This window comes from Carassius auratus, unplaced genomic scaffold, assembly GCF_003368295.1.
Source record: "Carassius auratus strain Wakin unplaced genomic scaffold, ASM336829v1 scaf_tig00215991, whole genome shotgun sequence".
NCBI classification, from domain to species: Eukaryota; Metazoa; Chordata; class Actinopteri; order Cypriniformes; family Cyprinidae; genus Carassius; species Carassius auratus.
In genome coordinates, this window is record NW_020528349.1 from 23,236 (window position 1) to 49,498 (window position 26,263).

Consider the following 26,263-nt stretch of genomic DNA (forward strand, 5'->3'; position numbering starts at 1 on the left):
ATAATGGGGAAAATATTGTTCTCCTCACTTGGCACCGAGATTTACAACGAGCGAGAGAGAGAGAGAGAAATAAGAAAAAGAGTATTGAGAGAAGGGAGGGGGTAATCGGACCTTCCCCAGTGATAAAAACCCCCAGCGGGATTCAGTTCTCCGCCGCTCCACTCCTCTCACCAACAAGAACCGTGTCAACTCCGTCCCTGCTGAGGTCTCTATTTTTAATCCCTGTGCCTGAGTTGCCTGGGGCAAAACACAATGAAGGGTCAAGTTAAAATGAGGTTTCGAGAGAACGGCCTGGAAGGGAATGTACTGAATTACCGATGGACCTTGCTGGACATGGTGTTAGTACAAGAGGCGCTGGGGTAAAAAGGGGGCATACATGAAAAAAAAAAAAAAAAAACTCAAAAATAGATTGTACAAACATTAGATGTTTTGACACAAATACGCATTTAAAATTACTTAAAAAGCCTGGAGGAGTGTTTCGCAAAACTCAACGGTAGCCAGTTTCCAGAGCCTACTACTGCTATGTTTAGAAGCTCCATTCGATGACGAGCTGTGGCAATTATGGGACTGACAAGAACTCGGCTGAAATGGAGTATGAATGTGGCCTTTTCCCCTGCTGGCTTGATACAGCTGCATTAAATAAATAAATAACTACCGGTGAACCACTTATCGAAAAGGTCAATGTTTCCGCCGGGTGCGCAAGCTTGCTCGCATCTGACCTATTGGGAGAGACACGTATGACACTTGAACCTTTGTGCTTACTCATCCCAGTCCTCCCAATGTAGGTTTGTTGACTTCAATAAGCAGAGATAGACCTTTTCCCGCCAATCCCATGGTGCCAGGATCTGATAATGCGTGCAAATGAGTCACTCGTGCCATTCGCCTTCGATATTTATATTGATGACAGGGTCTATTGTGTGATTTCAAATGTCAGCATAGCTGCTTCACAAGCCTGTAATGGAAGCCCATGGACACCGCCTTGAAAATCTTGACAAAGTCGTTAAAAGATGCAGAAGCATGCCCTTTTCGGAGAAACAAAAGCTGTGTTATTATGAAAACATGGTTTAGACACGTCCTACAATATTCACTGGCTTGCTATTAGCTGATACCTCACATTTCTATTGTGTGATTTCTGTGCTGCCCAAGATACAATCACAAAAAATTCATTCTTTTTTGGAAAAACAATAGCTGTTTTTAATGAAAACATGACTAAGACACATAGTTCATTGCTTTGCGTAAGTGTACTATCTTCATTATTAGCCTAACTCATGCTATTGTCACTAACCTGTATTCATTATTTCATTAGCCTATAGCTTACAAAACGTGCAGTAAATCATTAGCCTGGCTTTTTATATTTTTCTTAACATTTATCTTATTAGCTCCTATTAGCTTATTGCATGCACCAGATTCATCCGCACATTAGCCTAGCTCATGCTATATTCTCTGTTCATATTAGTCTCTCATGATATTGACGTTAGTCTGTTAGCATGTAGTCAACCACTTCACTGACTCATCCCTTAAGAAAATAACCATGGTTTGCTAACCATAGTTTAACCATGGTATTTGTGGTAAGACTTTGTTTATTTGTTTATACAAATGGTAATCAATACATAGTTACTACACTTTTCCTATCGTAAAACCATGGTTAAATTTTGTAAGGAATTAGCTTAGCTTATGCTAACTGATGTATCTTACATCACATTACATTTGCATATAAGCCTCGCTCATGCATAGGACTGGGCGATATATCTAACGATATGATCATGCACATCTATTCAGTAAATCTGGTTCCGTGATTACCGCTAAATCGCCATCACCTGCTTTTAAATGGAGCAGCATTTAATAGACAGAGCCATAGATCTCTGACAAGCTACGCAATATCGCGTTCATTATCGAAGGCGATTCATCTGGGATAATGAACGCGATATTGCGTAGCTTGTCACGGATCTACGGCTCTGCCTATTAAATTCCACTACAATTATAAGCAGGTGATGGTGATTTAGCGGTAACCACGGAAGCAGATGATTAGATTTACTGATTAGATGTGCATGATCATATCGTTAGATATATCGCCCAGCCCTACTCATGCCATGCTCTATATTCTACAGTATAGCTCCCGATATCTTCAACAGATTATAAACTCTCGTCACAGCTCACAACTTGTGTTCATTACAGATTCCAGATTACATGACAAAAAATTTAGTTAGTAATGTAATCCACTGTATTACATTTAGGTAATATAATCAAACTACTTATAGATTACTTTTGACCCAACTTGAATCACACATTGACTTAATTAGGATACTTAATTAGTATCTACCATACTGATATGAAAATACAAGAGAAAGAAAACACATTTAATTTGCTGTTATTAATGAAGTGCATCAAGGCTTCTTGTGTGAATGATATGTAATGATATAGTCTGATTACAAGTATTTTGAAATTTAATATAATCTAATTACAAGTAATTAACTTTTTGGAATCTGATTATGTAATTCGGATTACATGTAAACAGTTACTACCCAGCCTGCACTGCTCACAACATCTCTATAAACCTATATTATTAGACTATAACTCACACTATTCAATCATTTATTAGCATAGAACAAACAATTTTTACTAGATATTATACAGTTTTGTAAAATATGAGCATTTCTGCGAGATGTCTTACTCAACTCGCTGTGGATTCAGTAAAAACACTTATCTCTGTGAATGCAAGTCATCAACTCAGCTAGGAGGGACTGTTTTGTAAACACGTTCCATCAAAGTCAATCACGACTATGAATTTTGGGAATCCCTAATGGTGCGAGTTCTCCAAGTGTTTCTATAGGGAGTATGGAGCAATGCACTTTTACAGCCACCATGAAAATTGAACCTTAAAAGATGTAACTGAGACTAAATAGCTTTAGTAGAAACACAAAAATGAGACAAGCGAAAATGTATTCGCAAGCACACACACCAAAAGAGACAAGTGGAATGCAAGGACTGTCTTCAAGGATGAGCTACTACTGCTAATTCACAAATTCAGTGAAGCTAAAGAAAGCAAATGCTATTCTTTGCCAAACAGACTGGGTAAGTCATTCAGCTCTCAATTACTCTCAACTCAAAACATTTAAATGCACCACTATCAGTCACGTCAGAGAACAAATCCTTTACGCTAGAGTGCTGGGCTATTATTATGATGTGAGTAACAAAAGAAAGGAACATTACATTATATAATAGACTATAATAATTTATTAAACGGGCCATATGATGCAATTTCAAGGTTTCCTTTCTCTTTGGAGCGTTACAAGCTGTTAAAATATTCAGATGTGTGCAGGACTGTTTCCTGATCCTGGAAGAGTAGACTACAATGTTGGCTGTTCTGACTGACAGTCTGTAAGTATGTTTACATATGTAAAGGATTTGCCACAGATGATTAAATGTGAGTTTAGAGCAGTGTGGAATAGCGTTTGTTGTTCGTCTTTACTCCGATCAAAATGCAGACATGGTTTTATGTTTAAATGGCGCGATACGCAATGCAACACAATACGTAAAAAAACAGTCTAAGTCATTATAATCAGTAATTATGTTGCCACTGGATGCAACAAATGGCTTGCTTGTAATGGTTTTTATTGGCTTTGTCTGGTCGCTCCAGTGTTCTGACTGGGGCATGCATCACAGTATGGTGATGGGCATAACATTTCCGTCACACGCTTGAGGTATTCGGACATTCACAAAGCACTGGATAGCTGGCCAAACCTCACTTTTCACTTGAAATATAGTAGTTTCTGGCGTTAAAGCATGTTAGTGTAATTTCCAATCCACTTGTATACAGCATCTCTGACATTCTACCAAATATCTCCTCTAGTGTTCTACTGAAAAAAGTTGTACTGTTTTAATATCAATCGATTCATTTAAACAGCTTTGGAATGAATCGTTTTACAGTACAACAACCTTCACTTCAGCTTCCCATCGAGTAGTTTCAGTTCACAGTCCACCGCAACAGCAGATCGAAATGAAACGCAATCTTACTCCTTCAAAGAGATAACCATTCGATCTTGGTTATGTGACAAAAACTGGCTAAAAGCTCTACTTTTAGCCACCATGAGTCAAGCTGACTCTCAAACCAAGGCCTGCATTTTTAGTCTAAACACTGATCTCAGATCAGAAATCTGCTTATCATAAGAAATGATAGTCAGAAGATAGCAAAACAGCACTGATCTAGATTCAGCAATCTGCCACTAATAATTCCAACAGTCTCTATTTTCCCCAGATGGATTTTGCTGCTATACAGTGTGTGATTGAAAGGCAGATGACACACGCTTGCACTTCAGTAGCTACAGATGGAGGGGAAAAAAATCTTGCCTGTTCCTGCTGAGCCTATTGGAGGAGAACCTGGCTTGCTGTTCCTGCCCTGGCCTGCTTTTCATGTCAGACTCCGTGCTTTGGGGATTTAGAAAGACACGTCAAGTCTCTGAGTGTGCCGAAAGAAGCCATGTACATTGGACCTTCCCATCCGTAAATGAAACAGCAAGTGTAACTGGAATTTGCGGTACAGATACTGAAATATATATCAAAGAGTGAAGCTTTTAAAAGCAGATATCTCTCATATCAAAGGGTTCAGGCTACCTAATGTTTGGACCCACAACACTGTGACCATTCAATGCAGTGTGCCTCATTTAAGACGTCCCACCCTAAGCATGTCTCTTGAATTATACATCAAGCAGATGGCGTGCAGAATCGTCAAGGTAAGACCTTAAATAATTCAGTGCAGGCAAACCCCTAGTTCACCCCCACCGCATTTTTTTGTTTACTGTTAGTTTTGCTGAGCAGGGATTTGCAATGATAGCAGTGTGCAACAACACACCAATGAGAGATTCTGCTGACCGGGGGCGAGACGTGCACAAAATAACTTTATTATTCTTTCATATTTGAGGGGACAGATGTTCCTCCGCATTTTTCTCTCTCTCTGGCTTATGCTAGGAGTCTCAATATCAAAAGCAGCTTAGACTGAAGCACTAACATGATTGCATGTAAATGCAGGAATTGCTTTGACACTGATCCAAGTCGTCCTTTGCTGAATTAATATTTCAGTCTATATATAATAAAATAATAAGTGTAATTTATATTATACATTTATAAATGTAAATAATATGAATTAATTATATTTTAAAATAATGACATGAATATATCTTTATAATAAATAATTATGTATAATTTATTTTCAATTTAATTATTATTTAAAATAATGTATATTAAGTGTAAAAATGTAAATATATTATATTAAATATATAAAAACAAATATTTAAGCAAGAAATGAAACACTATATTAAAAATAGTGAGAATAATACATTTATAAACAATTGTACACTTCAAACATGGATAAAATGTTTTTTTATGTTTTAAATGTTTTATACATTACAACATGTATAATGTAAATTTAATGTAAAAATATATATTAAGGCTAAAATAAATTATTTTTTTCATGGCAAGAATAGAACTGTTGGAACAAATTCTAAACAATTAAACAATACATGAAAAAAAATGTATGTATGTAAATTTATTCTTAAAAAACTAATTCATATTAAAACTACAATAAATAAAAAAATTATGGCAAGAATATCATGCTTGGACCGAATTATAAACAATTATACATTGTATATAAAAAAAGTGTACAAAATAATGTATATTTAATATGCTAAAACTAAATTAATATTAAAACAAAAGTTCATTATTTTTCATGGCTAGAATAGAACTGTTGAGCCGAATTCTAAACAATTATGCAATACATGTAGAACATGTATAAAATAATGTAAATATAATATGCTAAAACTAAATTATTATTAAAACAAAACAAAAACAATTTAATTTCTATGGCAAGAACAGAATTGTTGGACCCGGTGGATGATTACATTGGGCCCAAAACCAGGGTATCATAGAGACTAGTGGGTGGACTCTTATGTGTTAGGCTAGTAACCAACTAACGAACTAATAACTGACATTGAACTGTACGAAACATATTAACGACCGTGTGGAAATAGGTGTTGAGCTGACTTCTGAGTCTTGAGGTGTCCCGATTTACTCTTCCACAGCAAGCAACACAGTGCTGAGGACAGATTTCAGGGAGAGACAGAGACAGCGAGACACAGAATGAGTAAAACCAGAGAGACAGAGATGTAGTTAGTGAGGAAAAGAACAGAGAAAGCCAGAAAGAGAAATAGAGAAGGAAAGAGAGATAGAGGAAGAGGAAGCTGTAATGAAGTGTCATAATTTACCAGACATACTACAGATGGCAAGTCGGCTCCTTACACTTTCATTGTTCTATTCCAAAGAGCTGGTGGAGAGCAACTGAAAACAGCCGCAGAGAGAGAGATGCATTCACTCAACCTGTCATTTCACCCACCATTATGTTCCCCTTCTAAAAAAAATGATTTCTGCTCGTCATGGCAGAGGAAATAATTGGATGTGAAAAGCATGGCCACATTCGGGTCAGAGACAGCCTTTGCCTTTCTTAAATTAAATCCATTCTGTTTGAATGCGATACATTTCTGCCTTTCCCTTTTCAATCCCTTCTCTATTGCTAGATATTCACATTATTTCTTCCTGAATATTGTTTATATTATCATTTTCATAAACGGTCCATTCCTTTCACCCACAATTTGCAGCAAAGGACAATTTTACAACACGAGTCCTCAACCCTAAAGACGAAAAACAACTATATATATATATATATATATATATATATATATATATATATATATATATATATATATATATATATATATATATATATATATAACTGTTCTAATGGGAACTATAGCCTTAAAAATATCTGCAGTCAACATAACCTATACATTTGGCTATGTAATTTGGCTATATGTGATTAGAATCTAATATTAATACAACATTTGGAAGATTATGTCCTTTCTTCCAACTCCTTGTTCAAGCTCTTGTTCTGTCCAGGCTGGACTATTGCGATGCTCTCTTGGCAGGTCTTCCAGCACGTTCTATCAAACCTCTACAACTAATCCAGATTGTGGCTGCAAGATTAATCTTTAATGAGCTGAAAATATTACATGTCACACCTCTGTTTATCAATTTGCACTGGTAACCAATAACTACTCACATAAAATTCAAGGCATTGAGGCATCCCTTTACCTAATGTCACTGCTTCAGACTTATGTGCCTCTATAAGCTTAAATTCTGCAATTGAACGTCACTTCATTGTGTATCTCAAAGAGGCACAAAATCACTTTCACAGACTTTTACATTAACTGTTCCCTCCTGGTGGAATGACCTGCACAGCTCAATCCGAGCAGCTAAACACATCTCTTCCATCTGTATTTGACCCTCTAACACTTGCACTCTCTATTCTATTTCTATCCTAACTACTTGGTTTATTTTCATTTATTAGAACATATGTCCCTCTAATAGCATTCCCTATTCTTTTTTCTGTTCTACCTGTTTTCTTTTTATTTATTATATTAGAAAAACTTGCGTACTGTGTTAGGCTAACTGATTTTGATTGCTTCTATTGTCTTCATTTGTAAGCCACTTTGCATAAAAGCATCTGCTTAATGACTAAATGTAAATATATCATCTTGATAAGATAAAATGCTGCTCCTAAACTCATCAAGAATGCATTTAACCAAAAACACAGTAAAAACTGTAATATTGCTATATTTTTTTACAATTTAAAATGACTATTTTCTAATTTAATGACGCAAAGCTGAATTTTCAGCATCATTACTCTAATTTTCAGTGTCATGTTCCTTCAGAAATCATTTTAATATGTAGATTCGCTGCTCAATTATTAATGGTGTTTAATTATTAATCATGTTTTTTTTTCCTGCCTAATATTTTTGTGCATTGTACTGTTTCTCAGAATTTATTTATTTATAAGTTCAAAAGAGAAGCATTTATTTGGAATAGACGTATGTGTAACATTATAAATGTTTATACTGTCACTATTGGTTTCATGAAATGTGAGTGTTTAAACATTAATATAATTTAACATTTGAATAGTAGTGCATCATGTTTTGCACAAAAATATTAAGAAGAAAAGGTGAGTTTTTCTAGTTTTTCTTGAGCAGCAAATCAACATGATTTCTGAAGGATCATGTGACATGCTGAAAATTCAGCTTTGCATGACATGAATAAATTATTGGTAACAAAATACATTTTAATAAAACATTTTAATAATATTTCACAATATTAATGTTTTATTATGCAGATGCATCCTTGATGAGCATAATATAATCCCTTTATCTAACCTCAAACTTTTAAATGGTAGTATCGTGTATATAACAGGAAATTAATTTTCCAGACTTGACCGTTCTACAATTAATCATTGATTAGTTTTTATGGCTTAGCTGCTATGTGCTGGTTGGGCAGTGGAAGTATGTTAACATACTAGACTCTGATTTTAAAAGTGGAAATAAAATCCTCTGTTCTTTGTTATGTCCAGCCTTTGCAGAAAGAGACAGAAAAATGTCTCCCTGGAGCAGTCATAAGTCCTTCAATGCTACAGAGCAAAAAGTTGTGAGGAGAGCTCCAGGTTGGGCTGTGTTGTGACAGATAATGAGATGGCCTGTGAAGCCAGCTGATGCGCATCAGTCCTGATGGCTTCTGAGTTTCCGTTTTGAGTGTACGAGACGGCCCAGCATGAGTGTGCATATAATGGTTAGAAAAAGTCACATTTCCTTCGGTTTGTGACAAAGCATTCAAGTGACAAAATGTCTTCCTGTGATCAGACAAGCATGGAGAGCCGTCGTTCGCAGATGGTGCCCACAGCCACTGTCCAGAGTAAATTGACAATATCTATTTGTGTGTGTGTGTGTGTGTACCTAGGTGCCTAGTTGGTATGCATTTCTGGTTTGTTACACTGGACAGGTTCCATTCATCTCTGGCCATTAAAGCACAGAGGCTCGAGGGGCAAAAGTTTAGAGAGCAACTCAAGCCTAAAAAAACAGCAAAATAAAACAACAAAAAAGGCCACATATACTTAAAAAATGTGGGGTTTTTTCCAATAATAAAATATGTTGTTTTATTCAAGCTTAAAGAGATCATTCACCCCAAAATGATTTAAGGGTTTGTCATAATTTTTTCAACCTCATGCACTCCAAACCTGTATGATTTTCTTTGTTCTGTTTATATTTTTATTTTAGGGTACAATCCCTTTCATACGCAAAAACAACTAAGCAAGGAATTAATATGCAGTGTTATAATGGTTAAAACTCATTAAATTGCTGAAATATGGTGTCATAATGTTAAAATTAAAACAACACACACACACACACACACACACACACCAAATTGTGAAAATGACTTTTCAAACAGGTTTCCTTTCTGGTTGGTGAACATATGGCCGCCCCGAAACTTATGCTATTGGTTGAGCTAGTGTTACATTTTTGGGCATCTAGTATTTTATCATATATCAACCGATAAACAGGGAAGGGTTTTAGTTAACTAAAACTAAAACCATTAAAGATTTTACAAAATAAACCTAGAACATATTTTATTTTAAGATCTATATAATATAAAACATATTATTATTATTATTTTAAAACTGAATTTTTGCCCACACTAAGGCATTTACCATAAAACATGTTTAAATGATACAGTTTAAACTTAGTGAAAACTAACTAGAATTAAATTAGCTAAATGAGAATAATATGGAAATAAAAAAAAACACATTTACAAAAATCCAAACTATCATAACCATGTACCAATGTTATTATAGTAACACTGAGATGCTATTATAGTTTTAGTTATTTTAGCTATTTTTTTTTTTGAATTTGTGTTGTTTTTATTACTTTTTTTTGTATGTCTATATATTTTTATTCATTTTTAGTCTTAGTTGGTAGTTATTTTAATACATCAAGTTAATCTAAATGAAAATAAGAAATGTTGCCTGAACAGAAAGCTTCAAATAAAATATGTTCTAGGTTTATTTTGTAAAATCTTTAATGGTTTTAGTTTTAGTTAACTAAAACCCTTCCCTGTTCATCGGTTGATATATGATAAAATACTAGATGCCCAAAAATGTAACACTAGCTCAACCAATAGCATCAGTTTCGGGGCGGAGCCATATGTTGGCCAACCAGAAAGGAAACCTGTTTAAAAAAATGTCATTTTCACAATTTGGTGATGCTTGTGGTGCAAAACTACCCACTCCAGCTTTAAGTCTGTGATGGATAGCAGCTGCCAGAGAGCAGAATAAAAATAACCATCAACAGAATCGGTTTCAACATTAACTAGACATTATAAATTCTACACAAAATGACCTAGAATTGAATTTACCTTCACAGGGTGCCCATCAATTCTTTTGCGCCACAACATCTGATAATGCTTAAGTAATCCATCTCCGCTAGCCTATTTTTTAATTAAACGCATTACTTAAGATGAAAAACAAGTCGCAGGACTGAACCTGAAACCAGCGGCTTCTTTCCACACTCGAACCGATCCATCACCCTGTTCAGGGCTCTTTGATCAGCGCATATGTTGATCTGTGTTTTCGGCTATGGGGACCTAATGAAAACGGCGAGGCAGAACCGCAGGTGGACGATGCACCGGGAGCCTTGTGCGGCTGACGGTCCATCCATCATCCTTTTACACAACATCAGATTGAGCCCCTCATGCGCACTGGATCTGTCAGGATGATGGAACAGGCGCACAGCTCCAAGCAAACAGAACAGAAGCGCATAAACTCAATAAAACATCATTTTTAGCTATTAATAACTTGATTTCTTTCTTTTCAACATAAAAGCAAGACTGATTTAATTTCAGCTGCTCTCGTAGGCAAATACACATCTTGAATTGTAATTGCACAGGGCGGTTTGAAAGATTGCTGGGTTTGTGCTTGGGTGAGGTTAGATGAGAAGCACAGCATCGGGCTACACACAGCAGCAAAATACAGGCTGGCGGTCCTGTTTGAAGTGTTAAATACAGGTATGTTCATAGACAGTTTGGTTATGAAAGAGAGTGACAACTATATTGTGTGCCCAAAGTGAAGCTTCCATTTTGAGGAATTAAAACTGTAATTTTGTCAGCAAGCTGGGTTGATTTGTGCTGAACTTCAGTCAACTAGCTTCTGTCAGTCACATCTTTAACATATAAGCACAGAACATGCATTATTATTTCCTGTCAATCATAAATATAAGATCTACACCAACCCATTGATTAGTGTAAATGCTATTCAAACTCAAATAGTTTTTCCTTTGTGCTTTTGTTTGCCATAGGTAACAACAAAATGTACTTGAATAAATGTATTTATAATAAATTGAATAAATCTACAAAAACATTTGTCCTATTTGAATTAAAATAAAACCTTTAGCTCAAATAACTAAAATTAAAACTGAAATAAAAATGTATGAAAACTATATAGACACTACTAATGAAATACTGATACTAATGAAAATGACAAAAACTAAAATACAGTATTGTTCAAAATAATAGCAGTACAATGTGTCTAACCAGAATAATCAAGGTTTTTCGTATATTTTTTTATTGCTACATGGCAAACAAGTTACCAGTAGGTTCAGTAGATTCTCAGAAAACAAATGAGACCCAGCATTCATGATATGCACGCTCTTAAGGCTGTGCAATTGGGCAATTAGTTGAATTAGTTGAAAGGGGTGTGTTCAAAAAAATAGCAGTGTGGCATTCAATCACTGAGGTCATCAATTTTGTGAAGAAACAGGTGTGAATCAGGTGGCCCCTATTTAAGGATGAAGCCAACACTTGTTGAACATGCATTTGAAAGCTGAGGAAAATGGGTCGTTCAAGACATTGTTCAGAAGAACAGCGTACTTTGATTAAAAAGTTGATTAGAGAGGGGAAAACCTATAAAGAGGTGCAAAAAATGATAGGCTGTTCAGCTAAAATGATCTCCAATGCCTTAAAATGGAGAAACCAGAGAGACGTGGAAGAAAACGGAAGACAACCATCAAAATGGATAGAAGAATAACCAGAATGGCAAAGGCTCAGCCAATGATCACCTCCAGGATGATCAAAGACAGTCTGGAGTTACCTGTAAGTACTGTGACAGTTAGAAGACGTCTGTGTGAAGCTAATCTATTTTCAAGAATCCCCCGCAAAGTCCCTCTGTTAAAAAAAAGGCATGTGCAGAAGAGGTTACAATTTGCCAAAGAACACATCAACTGGCCTAAAGAGAAATGGAGGAACATTTTGTGGACTGATGAGAGTAAAATTGTTCTTTTTGGGTCCAAGGGCCACAGGCAGTTTGTGAGACGACCCCCAAACTCTGAATTCAAGCCACAGTACACAGTGAAGACAGTGAAGCATGGAGGTGCAAGCATCATGATATGGGCATGTTTCTCCTACTATGGTGTTGGGCCTATTTATCGCATACCAGGGATCATGGATCAGTTTGCATATGTTAAAATACTTGAAGAGGTCATGTTGCCCTATGCTGAAGAGGACATGCCCTTGAAATGGTTGTTTCAACAAGACAATGACCCAAAACACACTAGTAAACGGGCAAAGTCTTGGTTCCAAACCAACAAAATTAATGTTATGGAGTGGCCAGCCCAATCTCCAGACCTTAATCCAATTGAGAACTTGTGGGGTGATATCAAAAATGCTTTTTCTGAAGCAAAACCAAGAAATGTGAATGAATTGTGGAATGTTGTTAAAGAATCATGGAGTGGAATAACAGCTGAGAGGTGCCACAAGTTGGTTGACTCCATGCCACACAGATGTCAAGCAGTTTTAAAAAACTGTGGTCATACAACTAAATATTAGTTTAGTGATTCACAGGATTGCTAAATTTCAGAAAAAAAAAATGTTTGTACAAAATAGTTTTGAATTTGTACAGTCAAAGGTAGACACTGCTATTTTTTTGAACACACCCCTTTCAACTAATTGCCCAATTGCACAGCCTTAAGAGCGTGCATATCATGAATGCTGGGTCTTGTTTGTTTTCTGACAATCTACTGAACCTACTGGTAACTTGTTTGCCACGTAGCAATAAAAAATATACTAAAAACCTTGATTATTCTGGTTAGTCACATTGTACTGCTATTATTTTGAACAATACTGTATATAATTAACAAAAAAGAAAAAAAAATAATAATTCAAACATTTTACCAAAACTATACTTGTATCACAATGCAACTTCACTTGATGTACTAAAATACCTCAAATTAAAACCAAAATGAAAACTAAATAAATAAAAAAATAAAACAAATTCAAAAAGGATGTTATTAATGAAAATAGAAAGAATATAAACACATCTTTGTAAAACTTATACTAGTATCTCAACACTATTAAAATGACTAATATATAATAGTATCATAGTAATAATAATAATAATAATAATAATAAAGATTAATGGACCTTTTTCACATTTCCGGGTTTCTCAGCAACAGAAATAGTCATAGTTGGTTTAAGTTTGAGAGCATCAAATGGAAAAGTACCACAACATTTTTTTTTTGCATTTCTATTTGCTAAATTATCAGAAGAAAAACTACAAAAGTGTTTTCACGAATTTAAGAAAAGGAAAAAAACAGAGAGAGATTGAAAACGGCGGTCAGAAGAGAGAACGATGTCAATTTTACCGACGCTCCCATATTAGAAACACCCTCACTTTAGCGTTAACTAGTTTTAGCATTAAAAAACTTTTTATGAGGATTTATGATGCCAATTTCCAATTAATCGCGTCATCACAGTCTTGTGAAAAGGGTCAATTTTTGGCATTTTGACCTTTTATTAGGATATGACAGTATACATTAACAGGAAATGAAGTGGGAGAGAGGGGAAGGGTCTGATTGGGAAAGGACCATGAGCCAGGACTTGAACTTGGGTCGCCAAAAAGCGCAACAGCATTATATGTGGTCCGCTTCGCTTCCCTTGAGGTTATCGGCTCCTACATCAAACCATTATTTTTACTTATATTTTATATTAATATACTTTACTTTGAATAATCCACTACTTGTTTGTTAGAGTTTTAAACTATTTGACCACAAAATTGACATGGTCAACCTCAACGAGGTAATGACAACGGTCAGTAAAAGGGGGTATTGTGCAGTCGCAGTGTGAGACAAAATAAAACAATAGACAGAACTGAACCAAACCCAAGTTTTTGGCCTATTACATGCGAGGATGAAATACAAATTAAATCCTTGAAAATGCAATTCAAAGCGCTTCGAGACATTTCCTACAGTCACTGGTTGCTATAGTTACAGCTATTACAAGCCAATCCAAGACTCACACCTACTAATAAATACAGCTGTCAATCCCCAACACGGACTGGGTGAATGTAACCAATCATATGCTAAAAACAGACTATAAAAGTCAGGGCAGTACTGTAATTAATGTGTCAAAAGAGTCAGTAAGCTGATATTTCACACATTTGGATCAACAGAACCAATGACATACATAAAAACACTTAGACAGGGTACTGATGTCTAAATGAACGGCTCAACGAGTAGTGCTTCAGATAAACAGTAATACCAGAAGCTCAAATGAGCTGACAGACTCAATCTATGGCGTTGTATTTCTCAGGTTTACATCAGTTCTAGGCTGTTCGCTCAGAAAATGTGCAATCACACCGACAGGGCTTGACAATCTAACCTTGATTGAATTTCGCTGCCGCTCGCTCGCACTAAAACACACAAAGGGCATAATTGTGGAACAACTATGTTCGCCACCTGTAATTTGCAAAAGATTACTGCCCTGCCTTTCGTTCTGTCCTCACATTTGACATTTACAGATAAGGCAACAGTACAAGCTTGAGAAGAAAAATCATGTGCAAATGTTGCATCAACAGAAGAAACGGTCTGTAAACCGTACACTGTCTGCAGCAGCGCGAACGCCTCGGGGAGGACCGCTCCATTTTGGCTGTATTTTCCACATGAGTATTAGCATGTGGACTAGCTGTCTGGTTCTGCTCCAAATCCTCTGTGACTGTGTCTGACCTCAGACCACAGACGCCCTAAAGGGACTCATTCTGTACGTCTACAACATCAGCGACACTTCAGGAAATAAAACTTGGGTCGAAGAGTGTCACACGTATATCTGCGGTTGTTTACCACTAGAACTAGGTAACATCTCAAGACGAGAATATTCTAGCTTCACTGTTTTATTCATGTTTTATTCACACTGGTCTAGCCACCAAAACTTTACAAACAGACACAACAGCACCTGCAAGTGTTGCAGAGAATGTGAAATGCTCTCCCAAGCCAATTTAATTCAGAGATATGGAAGGCAGTCACACTATAATAAGCGTGGAAAGATGCAAATTTTATGTAATTAGTATCGGTACACTTTGCAATTTAGTATGGATTGTGTTTATTCCAACCACAAACCTTACTGATGTCATAATTCAATCCACCTATGCTTAGCTAATACACAGAGCAGTTAACTATCTTAAATTACAATCCACATCCAATGAATCACAAAGTTCTTTTAGTGAATGAAAAACATCCAATGGAAGCATTATAATTTTATTCTTAAAAATATTACTCTTACAGTTCAATTCACTCACCCTCAAGCCATCCTAGGTGTATATGACTTGCTTCTGTCAGATGAATACATTCATAGCTATATTAACAAAAAGGCCTGGCTCCCTTAAGTTTTATAATGACAATTTTGAAGCCCAAAAAGTGCATCCATCCATCATAAAAAGTGCTCCACATGGCCCCGGGGGTTAATGAAGACTACAGATTATGGTTTATAAAGTTTTAAATATTGATGATTTTCTCACACAAAACCTCCGGAGCCATGTGGAGCACTGTTTTTGATGAATGGATGCACTTTTTTGGGGATTCAAAATCATAAGCATTCACTGCCATTATAAAGCTTAAAGGGGGGGTGAAATGCTATCTCATGCATACTGAGTTTTTTACACTGTTAAAGAGTTGGATTCCCATGCTAAACATGGACAAGGTTTCAAAAATTAAGTTGTACGTTTGAAGGAGTATTTTTGGAACAAGGTTTGTCACAAGTTTCGGAAAGTTTTTTTCGAGTATGGCTCTGTGTGACGTTAGATGGAGCGGAATTTCCTTATATGGGTCCTGAGGGCGTGTCTGCTGGAAGAGCGCGCGCTCCCGTATAGCAGAGCATTGAGAGCACAACAGACGTTCACTGATCAGAGGCGAGAGACCGAATTGTCACAAAAGAAGTGTGTTTTTGGTTGCCAGGGCAAGACAACCCTGCACAGATTACCAAAAAAAAACAGCATTAAGGGACCAGTGGATGGAGTTTATTTTTACAGAGCATCAACGGAGTTGTGCAAGTGTTTGTGTTTGTTCCCTGCATTTCGAAGATGCTTGTTTTACAAACAAGGCCCAGTTTGACGCCGGATTTGCACATCGTTTATTTCTTAAGGATAATGCAGTCCCAACGAAAAAGGGTCACGATCATGTGTTGGAACCGCAGGCGGTGAGTAAAACTGCTTCAAATATCTCTGTGTTGTTAACTTAGCTATCGGCGCGTAAGCACATCAAGTAAACAACATGCGATGTTGTCATCAAACTGCACTTTCCACATGTACACCTTAAAAAAAAACATATATTCGTTAGACGACATAAAGTGGAACTTAGTCATTTTCCAAAACCGCTAACCGCTAAGCAAATAAATACAGTTTCAATACATACCACATAGAGACGTCGTTGCTGATGCTGCTCTTGTTAAATTTCAGCCCTGGGGGTCTGATTCTGGATCATAAATAAACGGCTGAATCTGACTGTTAGCCATGGTTTGTTTTGGATGATGATTTTTCCCTCACGGTAATGTCACAGCTTCCACATGCTCTCAACGCAAAAGCCTACTGGTGCTCGTGATTCTTTAGCTCCGCCCACACGTCACGCCTCCAGCCGATCGTGTTTTTCTGGGAAAAATCGGTACAGACTACTTTCTCTTATAAATATAATAAAACTAAAGACTTTTTGGAGTTATGAAGGATGCAGTACTACTCTATAGGTACTCAAGATTAACAGGATATTGAGTGAAAACGAGCATTTCACCCCCCCCCCCCCTTTAAAAGAGCCAGGATATTTTTTAATAGAACTCAGATTGCATTCGTTTTAAACAAGAAAGTCAAATGGCTTGAGGGTGAGTAAACCATGTGGTAATTTTAATTTTTGGGTGAGCAATCCCTTTAAGAATATGTTCTTTTAATGATTCATTCAAAACGACTTCGGAAGTGCTGTTTGAATCGGTCAGATCAGGCAACAAAGTGATCCTAGCTTTCACTAAGAGATGCAATATATGATCATTAAAACTGTCAATAAAAACAACAATCAATTGAATTACTGATTATCATATAACTGATTAAACACTTCACAGTAAATGTAGACATGTAACTTCACAAACTATTTGTTACTATTACAACTACTATTATTGCATAAATGTGTGGTTTTTTTTTTTTAAGACAATCAATTCATATGTCATCGTTAGTTGAAGTTGTTTAGTGATACACTACTGATGCCAGTCCGAAAACGGCATTCTGGGCTTTGAAACCCAAAGCAGATGTAGGTGAGGTGGTGAGATACTGAACTAGGATCCTTCTGCTTGTACTTCAATCCCTTTTGCTATTTGTTCAGTGATATTAAGCCTGATCCAAACAATTCCCCTTCTTGTGAACAAGCCCACTGCACTTGGTGTGCTCAAGCTCAAAACTCATTTCTCATAAAACGCCAGTCATCACGATGACAGTTTCACCAAAATAGACAGTTTGATTCATCCGAAACAGCTTTGTATGCATTGACGGATCAACACACCCTGAATCAGAACAAACAACTCAATATACACGGCCCAGATCCGAGAGATTCTTGTTCCCAGCAACAAAGATGGACAGAATCTCAGCGATATAATAAACTATTTCAGGATCCACACCGAGACAGCAGCCAAAAAGCCAGAGGGCAGGCGTTTGCTGTTATGCAATCACCGGTGATGCACTGGTGGGCAGCAGGCACCAAGGATCCCAAAGCAATTTATAGCAACATAATGCAGCCATTTAAACTAAAGAGATTGTTTCTGGCAACGCAGCAGCATCAGAGCCTTCTCCTCGAATAGACTTTTCATGAAGAGACTAGACAAGAGAGCTTTGTTTCTTTGTGCCGTCCCTGGACGTAAAGATCAAATAGCACAGAGAAGAAAAAGAGGACATTGATCACGGTTCGAGCACAAAAGCCCACTTTAACTTAAACATGTTCTGTTACTGAAAGATCTTTAGCTCTTAATGAAAGGCTTTATTAGAGCCTACTTGCCCATTATTAACTACAGATGCAGGACTGTGTATCAGAAGGCACCTGCAGGGCTTTCTGGGAAGCAGTTTGGAAAGATGAATGGATTTGGGAATTAAACTTACTTAAACCTTTGTACATCTTGGCACTCCAAATATTAGAGCGATTTTTCACTATAGTAATCTTTATTTGTCTTATGTTGGTCAGTGTGGCCCTCTGCAGATCACTATACTTTACTACAACATTAAAAAGTAATAGAAAATGGGGTATTCTTTGACAAAAAAAAAAATTCGAACAGATTTTCTTGAGGTTTTTTTGTGCATTTTAAAATCTATGTTAATAGGTTGGACAAAAATCTGTGACTAGAATAACTTTTTGCCAAGCTTTCCAAAAGCACAAATAGGCTGTCGTTCAAAAGTTTGTGGTCAGTAAAATATTTTTTAGGACATTCATATTTTTTTTCAACCAAGGATGCATTAAAAGTGACAGTAAAAATATTTATAGTGAGAAAAAAACTATTCTATTTCATAAAAAATGCTTTCTATTCATCAAAAATCCTGAAAATAAAATATTAAGCAGCACAACTTCCAATATTGATATTAAATACAAAAAAAAAAAAAAAAAAAAATAAACGTTAAAATATTAAGCAATGTGATTTAAGTAATTACTGAACGATCATGTAACACTGAAAATAAACTAAAACAGAAAACTATTTTAATTTGTAATAAGTTAATTTTTTACAATATTATTGTTTTTACTGAACTCTTATTTTGTTTTTGTTTTTTAAATGCAGCCTTGGTTGTTAAAAAAAAAAAAAAAAGTAAACAAAAATAAATAAAAAACTTTTTCATATTCAAGAACCAAAAGTATCTTTGTTGCAAATACATATTCCTTTAGAAATTTTACAAATTATCTAGAAATGTATACATTTGAAAAGCAATTTATTACACCATGGAACCTTCAAAAATAAACCAATGAAGGCAAAAAAAAAAGTTACTTAAAAGATGAAAAACTTATACATTTTCCTTTATTCATTAATTTACCAAAGCCTTGTTTGTTAATCGTCAGTGACACATTACACATTCATGCACACATTACAACAACAGAATCCATTCAATAACATATCTAAATTAATATTTAAGAACAAAATACTCTGGAAGCATCAATAAGGCTGAACATACCCTCAGGGGGCTCTTCACGCAGGTAGGGTGGAAGTTCTTCATTGTTAGGGTCAGCAGGTGCTTCCTCCATCACCTCAGTCTCTGCACTCGGGTCCTTCAATTAACATAATTATATCTTTCACACGGTCAATACATAAATACACACACAATGCAAACAATAACAGTCATTACTGCCATGCAGTAAATTTTCATGTTCCCATCGAGTCTTCCCATTAATCGGATAAAATGTTAAACTCTAAATTTTTTAAACTTATATTTGTTAGAATAATAATTAGTCCTTTTAGTGTTATTTTAACATAATCATATTAGCTATTTTTAGTAGACAAACTAGTTCTACAACATAAATTACACCCAATCATACCTCCATCTGAACTAATGTTGATAAAGGAGGATAACATAATGATCTCGCAGGACGTGACATCATTTTGGTGGGAAACCAGCAGCATAAGCATGAGTAAGTAGCAATGGGTTAGATATTTCAGTAATGTTTTGTAGTATTCGTTGGATGTTTCCACTAAAAAAAAATTCATCATGTCTCAAATATCAAAATTAATTTAAAGTTGACACCCTCCTGTAATTTAATTCGTCAATCCCTACTAAACAACTGATTTTATTTCCATCTTGTCAGGCATTCTTGTCAAATCAAGCTGTAATTTATTAAGATAAGATGTTTGGACTTCACCATGACACATTTATGAAAGTCTGCTATGCAAATTCACATGAATGCATACTGCAGACAAAACTTACTTCTTTCTGCAAAGTTATAGAGAGCAAAAGAGACTGCATAGCAGCAATGAAATTACAATCATCATCATCACCTCTTCTCTTTTACAGCCTCTGATACATCTATAATCATAAACTCTACGGCTGGCTGCAAAAATAAACACAATTATTAACGCATAGCTTCTACTGTACAATGTATCCTGCATCATGCTGATGTAATATTATATTATACGACTTAATGTCAGCTGCCCCGTTAAGGGTTTTATTACAGCCCATCTGTGTATCAGAGCTAGAGAACACAACATCCATCCGATGTAACCGCATGTAATGGCACAGTATCAAAAAGGTCCGTATGTAAATATCAGTATAAATATTCAACAGTTTGTGCCCGTGCAGCATCAGGTAAGAACAGGTTTGGCTTCATACTGTCACGCAAAACAAACCAAATCTACTCACCTTCATTAATGAGGATATTAATACAGCCCTGCTTTAGAAAGCGCCTCTCTGAACTTCAATACTGATGAAAGCACACGACTATAGAATGGAAAGAGCGCTTTATACGAAATAAAATTCAGCGTTTGCTTTGTTTTTCATGCGTATGTAAGCGGAAGTGACGTCGGGATGTTTACGGAATTTGGGGAGGCTGTTGAGCTGTTGGTCGATAGAGGGCAGCAGCGCGTTAATTCTACTCACCGACGCTGACTGCTGCTGAAGAACTGAAATAAGAAAATAGAGCAAGTAATACGGTGTTTGCATACCTTTACATACAAAAAATTGTAAAAGTTTTTATGGTTTAAGGCTTGCAGTTTTTTAAGGTTTATTTTGGAGAAAACAAATATTTTAGGGGGACACATGGTGTATGTTCAGACCATAGACTGTATAAAACAGTTTCAGACCTAAATTAGTTTGTAAAAAGATCAGTGTCACAATACACGTTTTTGTTTTTTAATTTACTTTGATGTTTTATTAAAATAAAAATAATAATAACAATAAAGAATTGCCGCAAACTAGTTACAATTATTATTATTATTATTTTTAAGTTTTATATGTTTACCTACAGTCCTGTGTTTTATGAGCATGTAGGATTGTGGTGAATCAGAGTGGATGATTACACTGCTATTAATGACAGCTGAGAAAAGGTCAGAAACCTTTTATGTCTCCATTGTCCGTCCTGACAAACTGTCTCTTAGGGGAGAGCAGGGGCAAAAGTACCATTTTTCAGAAAAATTTCATTTTAAAAGATAATGTTGTATACAGAGATATATTTCTGCTGTGGCCAGTAACTCAGAAGTGTGGTCTAACAATACCAGGTGGTATTTTGTAGAAATGTAGAAAGACTTCAGTATAATTTCACTTTGAACATAAGTTGCACATTGTTACTTTCGACCCCATCAGTTGGGACGAAAGTAACACACAGATGGGTCAAAAGTAACACAACAATATAAGCTAGATTTTTTTCTGTTAGTCTTATTTTTCTTAAGTATACCTGATTGTGACCTTGTTAATAAATAACTGCAAACATATTTTGTCCTTTATCTTTGCAAAAAAAAAATATTAAATAACATTTTCATATTTTCATTTTAAATTTAAGTTTAAGTTTCATCAGATGTCTTAAAACCTGACTGTATTTTTTTATTGTAAATTTCTATGTATTTTTATATAATAATAAATAAATTCTACAGAATGCACAATATAAAAATGTAATCACATTAGCATAATAAAAAAAACTCTAAACATAATGTAACAGTAGGCCTATTCATGTTTCCATCCAGTTGTTTTTATGCATGAATTAAAAATGTGCATTAAAACATCTGGAAACACTGCAAATTCACAGGTGGAGGTGTAAAGGCTAAGATATGGCTAAAACCTAAATATAAATGTGACGTAGCTGCCCAGAGAGAGATGTTCCTATATGTCCAGAAACACCCTCTCAAAAACATCTGGATAAAACCAGACCTCTGTCTGTCTTTCTGACCCTCACTCAGACATATTCTTTTGGTATAATATGACATAAACATTTGTAAGAAATGATGCAAGACACATAAATTCACAATAGAGCTTGCACTGGAACAAAATAAATACTTTTTGTGAACAATTGTTACTTTCATCCCGACAGGAACTCCTGACATTTAAACTAGATTTAATTTTATATATTAAAAAAAAAATTGAAAATGCAAACTTTAGGATGTGTTAAAGCACTAAATAACCTGTAGATTGATCATTACTGTGACACATGAAACAAGAAAAACAACACGACTAATAAAAAAAAAATTACCGCTTCAACAATTTACTTTTTGTTGTCGAAAACAGTTTTACGGACCTAACTTCGGGAAACGATGAGGAAATCACATGATATTTCTCAGCTCTGTCAAGGATTGCATGCTGAACATGCTGTCATAGCTGGGAATGCAAATGCAGAAAGAGGCTCGGAGAAAATCGCTTTGTTACTTTCGTCCCGTGTTACTTTCGCCCCGGTTCTCCCCTACATCCTGCTAAATAATATATCACCTCATCAAAAGAAGACTAGAGGTGAAACGGGTGGATTTAAGCTTTATTGGCCGGAAGTGAAATTGATGTGATTCTGCATTTAGGCCAGAGTTCACTGGTCGAGGCATTCAGATTTACTGTTAAAACCGTTTTCAGAAATGTTGTGGAAAGAGGGCATAAATGGACTTGACCCGTTCAGCAAACATTAAATTATAATGCTATAAATATATATATTTTCCAGTCATTAAAAACTGTATTTTTCTGTTTTTTCCCTCTTATTGCTACTATATTTGAAGTCTTTTTCTTAATGCTACTACATATTAAGTATTTGTTGACCTCTTTATTATTAAACTATTAACTACAAAACTATAATGCTACTATTACTATATGGCACAAGGGATTTATGTATTTATTTATTGTTTGTTTGTTTGCCCAATGAATTTAGTTATTTATTGGCAGGAATGCATTTTCATCCTATTCCTAATAATAGCTCTTAGATCCTATCCCCCATTCTTGTGGTTATGCAGATTTTTATTTATTTATTTATTTTATTATTAGGTATGCATATTCTATGTGAGTCAAATATCTTTTTAAGAATCCTAATAATTTATTTATCTATTCATGACAGCAGTAAAGTCAATGAAAAGCACAAATTTATCTCTATTTCTCTATTGATTAGAAGACCCCCCCCCCCCCCATGTAAATATGCTGATTATTTATTTCATTATTTCAAGTATTTATTTATTTACTTACAAGTATCTATATTCCTTGCAGGTCAAGTATTTAAAATATCCTTATCCTAATAATTTATTCATGATGTCAACAGGGAAGTCAACGTGACTTCATAATGTCTTTTGTCTTGTCTGACTGCAGCTATGAACGGAGATACTCAGCTTAACCTGTGAAAGGGTAATTATACGCCACGCTAGTTAAAAGGTCTTGTTAGGACAACTGCCTGAGATGCTGTATAGGAAAGGTAAGACTGGTGAGAATGGTTTGGCCCGAGTGAAACCATATGTTTTACAGAAATACAATCTAGAAGAGTGCAGTGATAGGAGGTCAGGGCTTAACTTACTGTAAGTAGTCACGCAAGACATTTTCTGACACTAGTGTAATTGAGAATGTTTGCCCGCTGATCTAAACTATGACTCATGAATAACTAAAAATTAAAAATAATTAAAGAATCATTTAGAGAGACTCAGACTATTAACCTGAGAGATATTAGCTTGAATTTTTATTTATTTATTTATTTTGTGACGTCATCTAGATATAAATGGGCGAATCTCACAAAGTATGGTAAAACAAGTACGGGTCATATCATATCTCATGCCAAAATCAAATTATGTAATGCAGTAAAAATAATATATGACGTAAGTAATTATTCAAGTGATAGTATTGATATAATATAATATAGTATGATTTTGAGTATCTGTTTTACTTTTTTCTTATTTATTAATTTTTTGTCTGGCTTATATTTCACCTTTACACAATAAATTACACATTATATACAATATTAAAAAAGTAATTTTAAACCATGATAGTATTTGTTGTATTTTAACTTATGCTAATTTATTTTATATATATATGTATATGTATATAACAATTATTTATTTATTTATTTATTTAGAACATATACATGTACATACATTATGTATATATTATTATTTTTTTTAAATATTATTTTAACGAGACCTAATCTCGCTATAATGGGGTCTAATTAATAAAAATAGTTTGAGACATGACACTCATGGTTCTCAGAACAGGTAAGTTCATATTAGAGTTATCAGTTATCATTATTAGATCATGAAGTTTCACCGTGAAGTTTCTGCCTGTCAGATCAAAGAGCAAATGAGATTTAGACCTTCTAAAAATACCAGTGCGTCCATAGTAAGACAAGCCGTCTCTAGTTGTAAGTAGATTAAATCCGTTTACTTGCGAGGAGAATGCAGCACAGCACTTTCGCCTCAGTTATCGTGGCCATCTTCATACGATCGACAGTGTGAGTTTCAGACAAAGATGGGTCAAATTCAAAGCGATGAAGATGAGGAAGTGGAACTAGCAGACATCCAGCCTCTTTATACCAAATTCATGACGGTGTGCCCAAGCGGAGCCCTGCATCTTCACGAATTCCGCAAGATCTTCGGAGTTCAGAGCACATCAGAAGATGAGGCTTTGTACATGGAAACCCTCTTCAAATCGTTTGACACAAACAGGGTGAGTGTGAGAGTTGAAAAGGTTATCTATTTTTACATGCCTAATTAAAAAAAAAATGTAAATGGAAGTTCCTCATTTCCTTTGAAATTGAGTGCTGATTGCAAAGTAGCACTTTCTATGCATAATCTGTGATCATTTGCACATGAGATCAGATGGAAATCATTTGTGTCTATTTGCAGGATAATGTTATAGACTTTATGGAATTTGTAGCAGCAGTCCACCTGGTTCTGAGAGGAAAACTGGAGGACAGACTGAAATGGTCTTTTAAAGTCTACGACAGAGAATGACAGCGGAAAGTTGGACAGACAAGAAGTCAAACGTGTTATAAAGGTAAGGAGTGCTCTGGAGTCCTGTTCTCATCTTTTTTATTTCCTCCTCTAATGGGTTTCTCGCTTTTTACTTCTAGGTAATTTGCCAACTTAAGAAAAACCACATCCACATGACGCCCAGCAACATCTGCGACAGGATTTTCGAACTTTTGGATGAAAACAATGATGGTAAGCGCTTCTTTTCCCTTTCTCAAATAAACCATTAAAGACTAAAACAGGTGATATCTTGGGGTAAACAGCTATTAAAAAACACATTTCATAACAGCTCGATTAAAATTTCCTTTGGACCCAAGGGCTTTCACTTTTCTAGGAAGGCATTCCACTAGATGTCGCCTGTCTATATAGGGATTTGCTTCTGTTGGAGGGCAACAGTGAGGTCAAGGGCTAATGTTGGTTGATGGGTCTGGCTTACAGACAGCCCTTCAGTTCATTCCCAAAGCTGTTTAGTGGGATTCTGGTCCGGGCTTTGTGATAGCTATTCAAGGTCTTCTACAGCAAACTCAGTATATTTCTTACCTTTCTTAGTGGCATTGTATACATGAAGATTGGTCGTTACTTCAACTAAAGGGCTTTTGGTCATTTAATGGTATCCAACAGCAAAGCGCGGAAAATGGATTGACCATTTCGATTGTTGCATATCAATCAAATTACCTTAAACCATGTTATCTTCAACTATGGGTATACGTATTTTAATGGGATAATATTAGACACTCTTTTGGACACTGATAGACAAAGTAAATAAACATATGGGTGTGTCAAAGGGATATTTACTTTCTAAAATTCCAACAGGACCACGCCAATAAGTAAACAGCCTTATATAATAATCCCATGTGTGGCAGCCTAAATATGTGTAGGCTTAGACTGTTGCTAAATTAAGCCCGTTGGTGGTTAGAGGGAGAGAGAGAGAGAGAGAGAGAGAGAGAGAGCGAGAGAGGGGTTGGGTCGGGTTGATGTAGGAATTCATTAAAGACTCTTCCTCTTCATTTACAGGTCAAATATCCCTGTCCGAGTTCATGGAAGGGGCACAGAAAGATGCCTGGATTATGGACCTCTTAAAACTGGACACTAATGCACGAGGCTGGTTCAGGGAAAACTGGGGGAAAAAAACATGAGTTTCCAGTAAGGTCAAGGCCCATGG

The 26,263-nt window shown here is 35.6% G+C and overlaps 2 protein-coding genes across 2 annotated transcripts in view; one reads left to right on the forward strand and one right to left on the reverse strand.

The window, feature by feature from the left end:
- The window catches only part of LOC113096596 (transmembrane protein 263-B-like), a 30,017-nt gene extending 9,290 nt beyond the window's left edge, over window positions 1-20,727 (reverse strand). The window contains exons 1-2 of the mRNA XM_026261966.1: window positions 20,552-20,727; window positions 19,373-19,466 (exon numbers count right to left, since the gene is read on the reverse strand). Of these exons, the coding sequence (XP_026117751.1) occupies window positions 19,373-19,466; window positions 20,552-20,557 (100 nt within the window). The 5' untranslated portion in view covers window positions 20,558-20,727. The remainder of the gene's footprint in view (window positions 1-19,372; window positions 19,467-20,551) is intronic.
- A 3,806-nt stretch (window positions 20,728-24,533) lies between these two features.
- Window positions 24,534-25,083, forward strand: LOC113096597 (guanylyl cyclase-activating protein 2-like). The gene is made up of 2 exons (XM_026261967.1): window positions 24,534-24,796; window positions 24,976-25,083. Exons 1-2 carry the CDS (start codon window positions 24,599-24,601, stop codon window positions 25,081-25,083), a joined length of 306 nt encoding a protein of 101 aa, XP_026117752.1. The 5' UTR covers window positions 24,534-24,598.
- The last annotated feature ends 1,180 nt before the right edge of the window (window positions 25,084-26,263 follow it).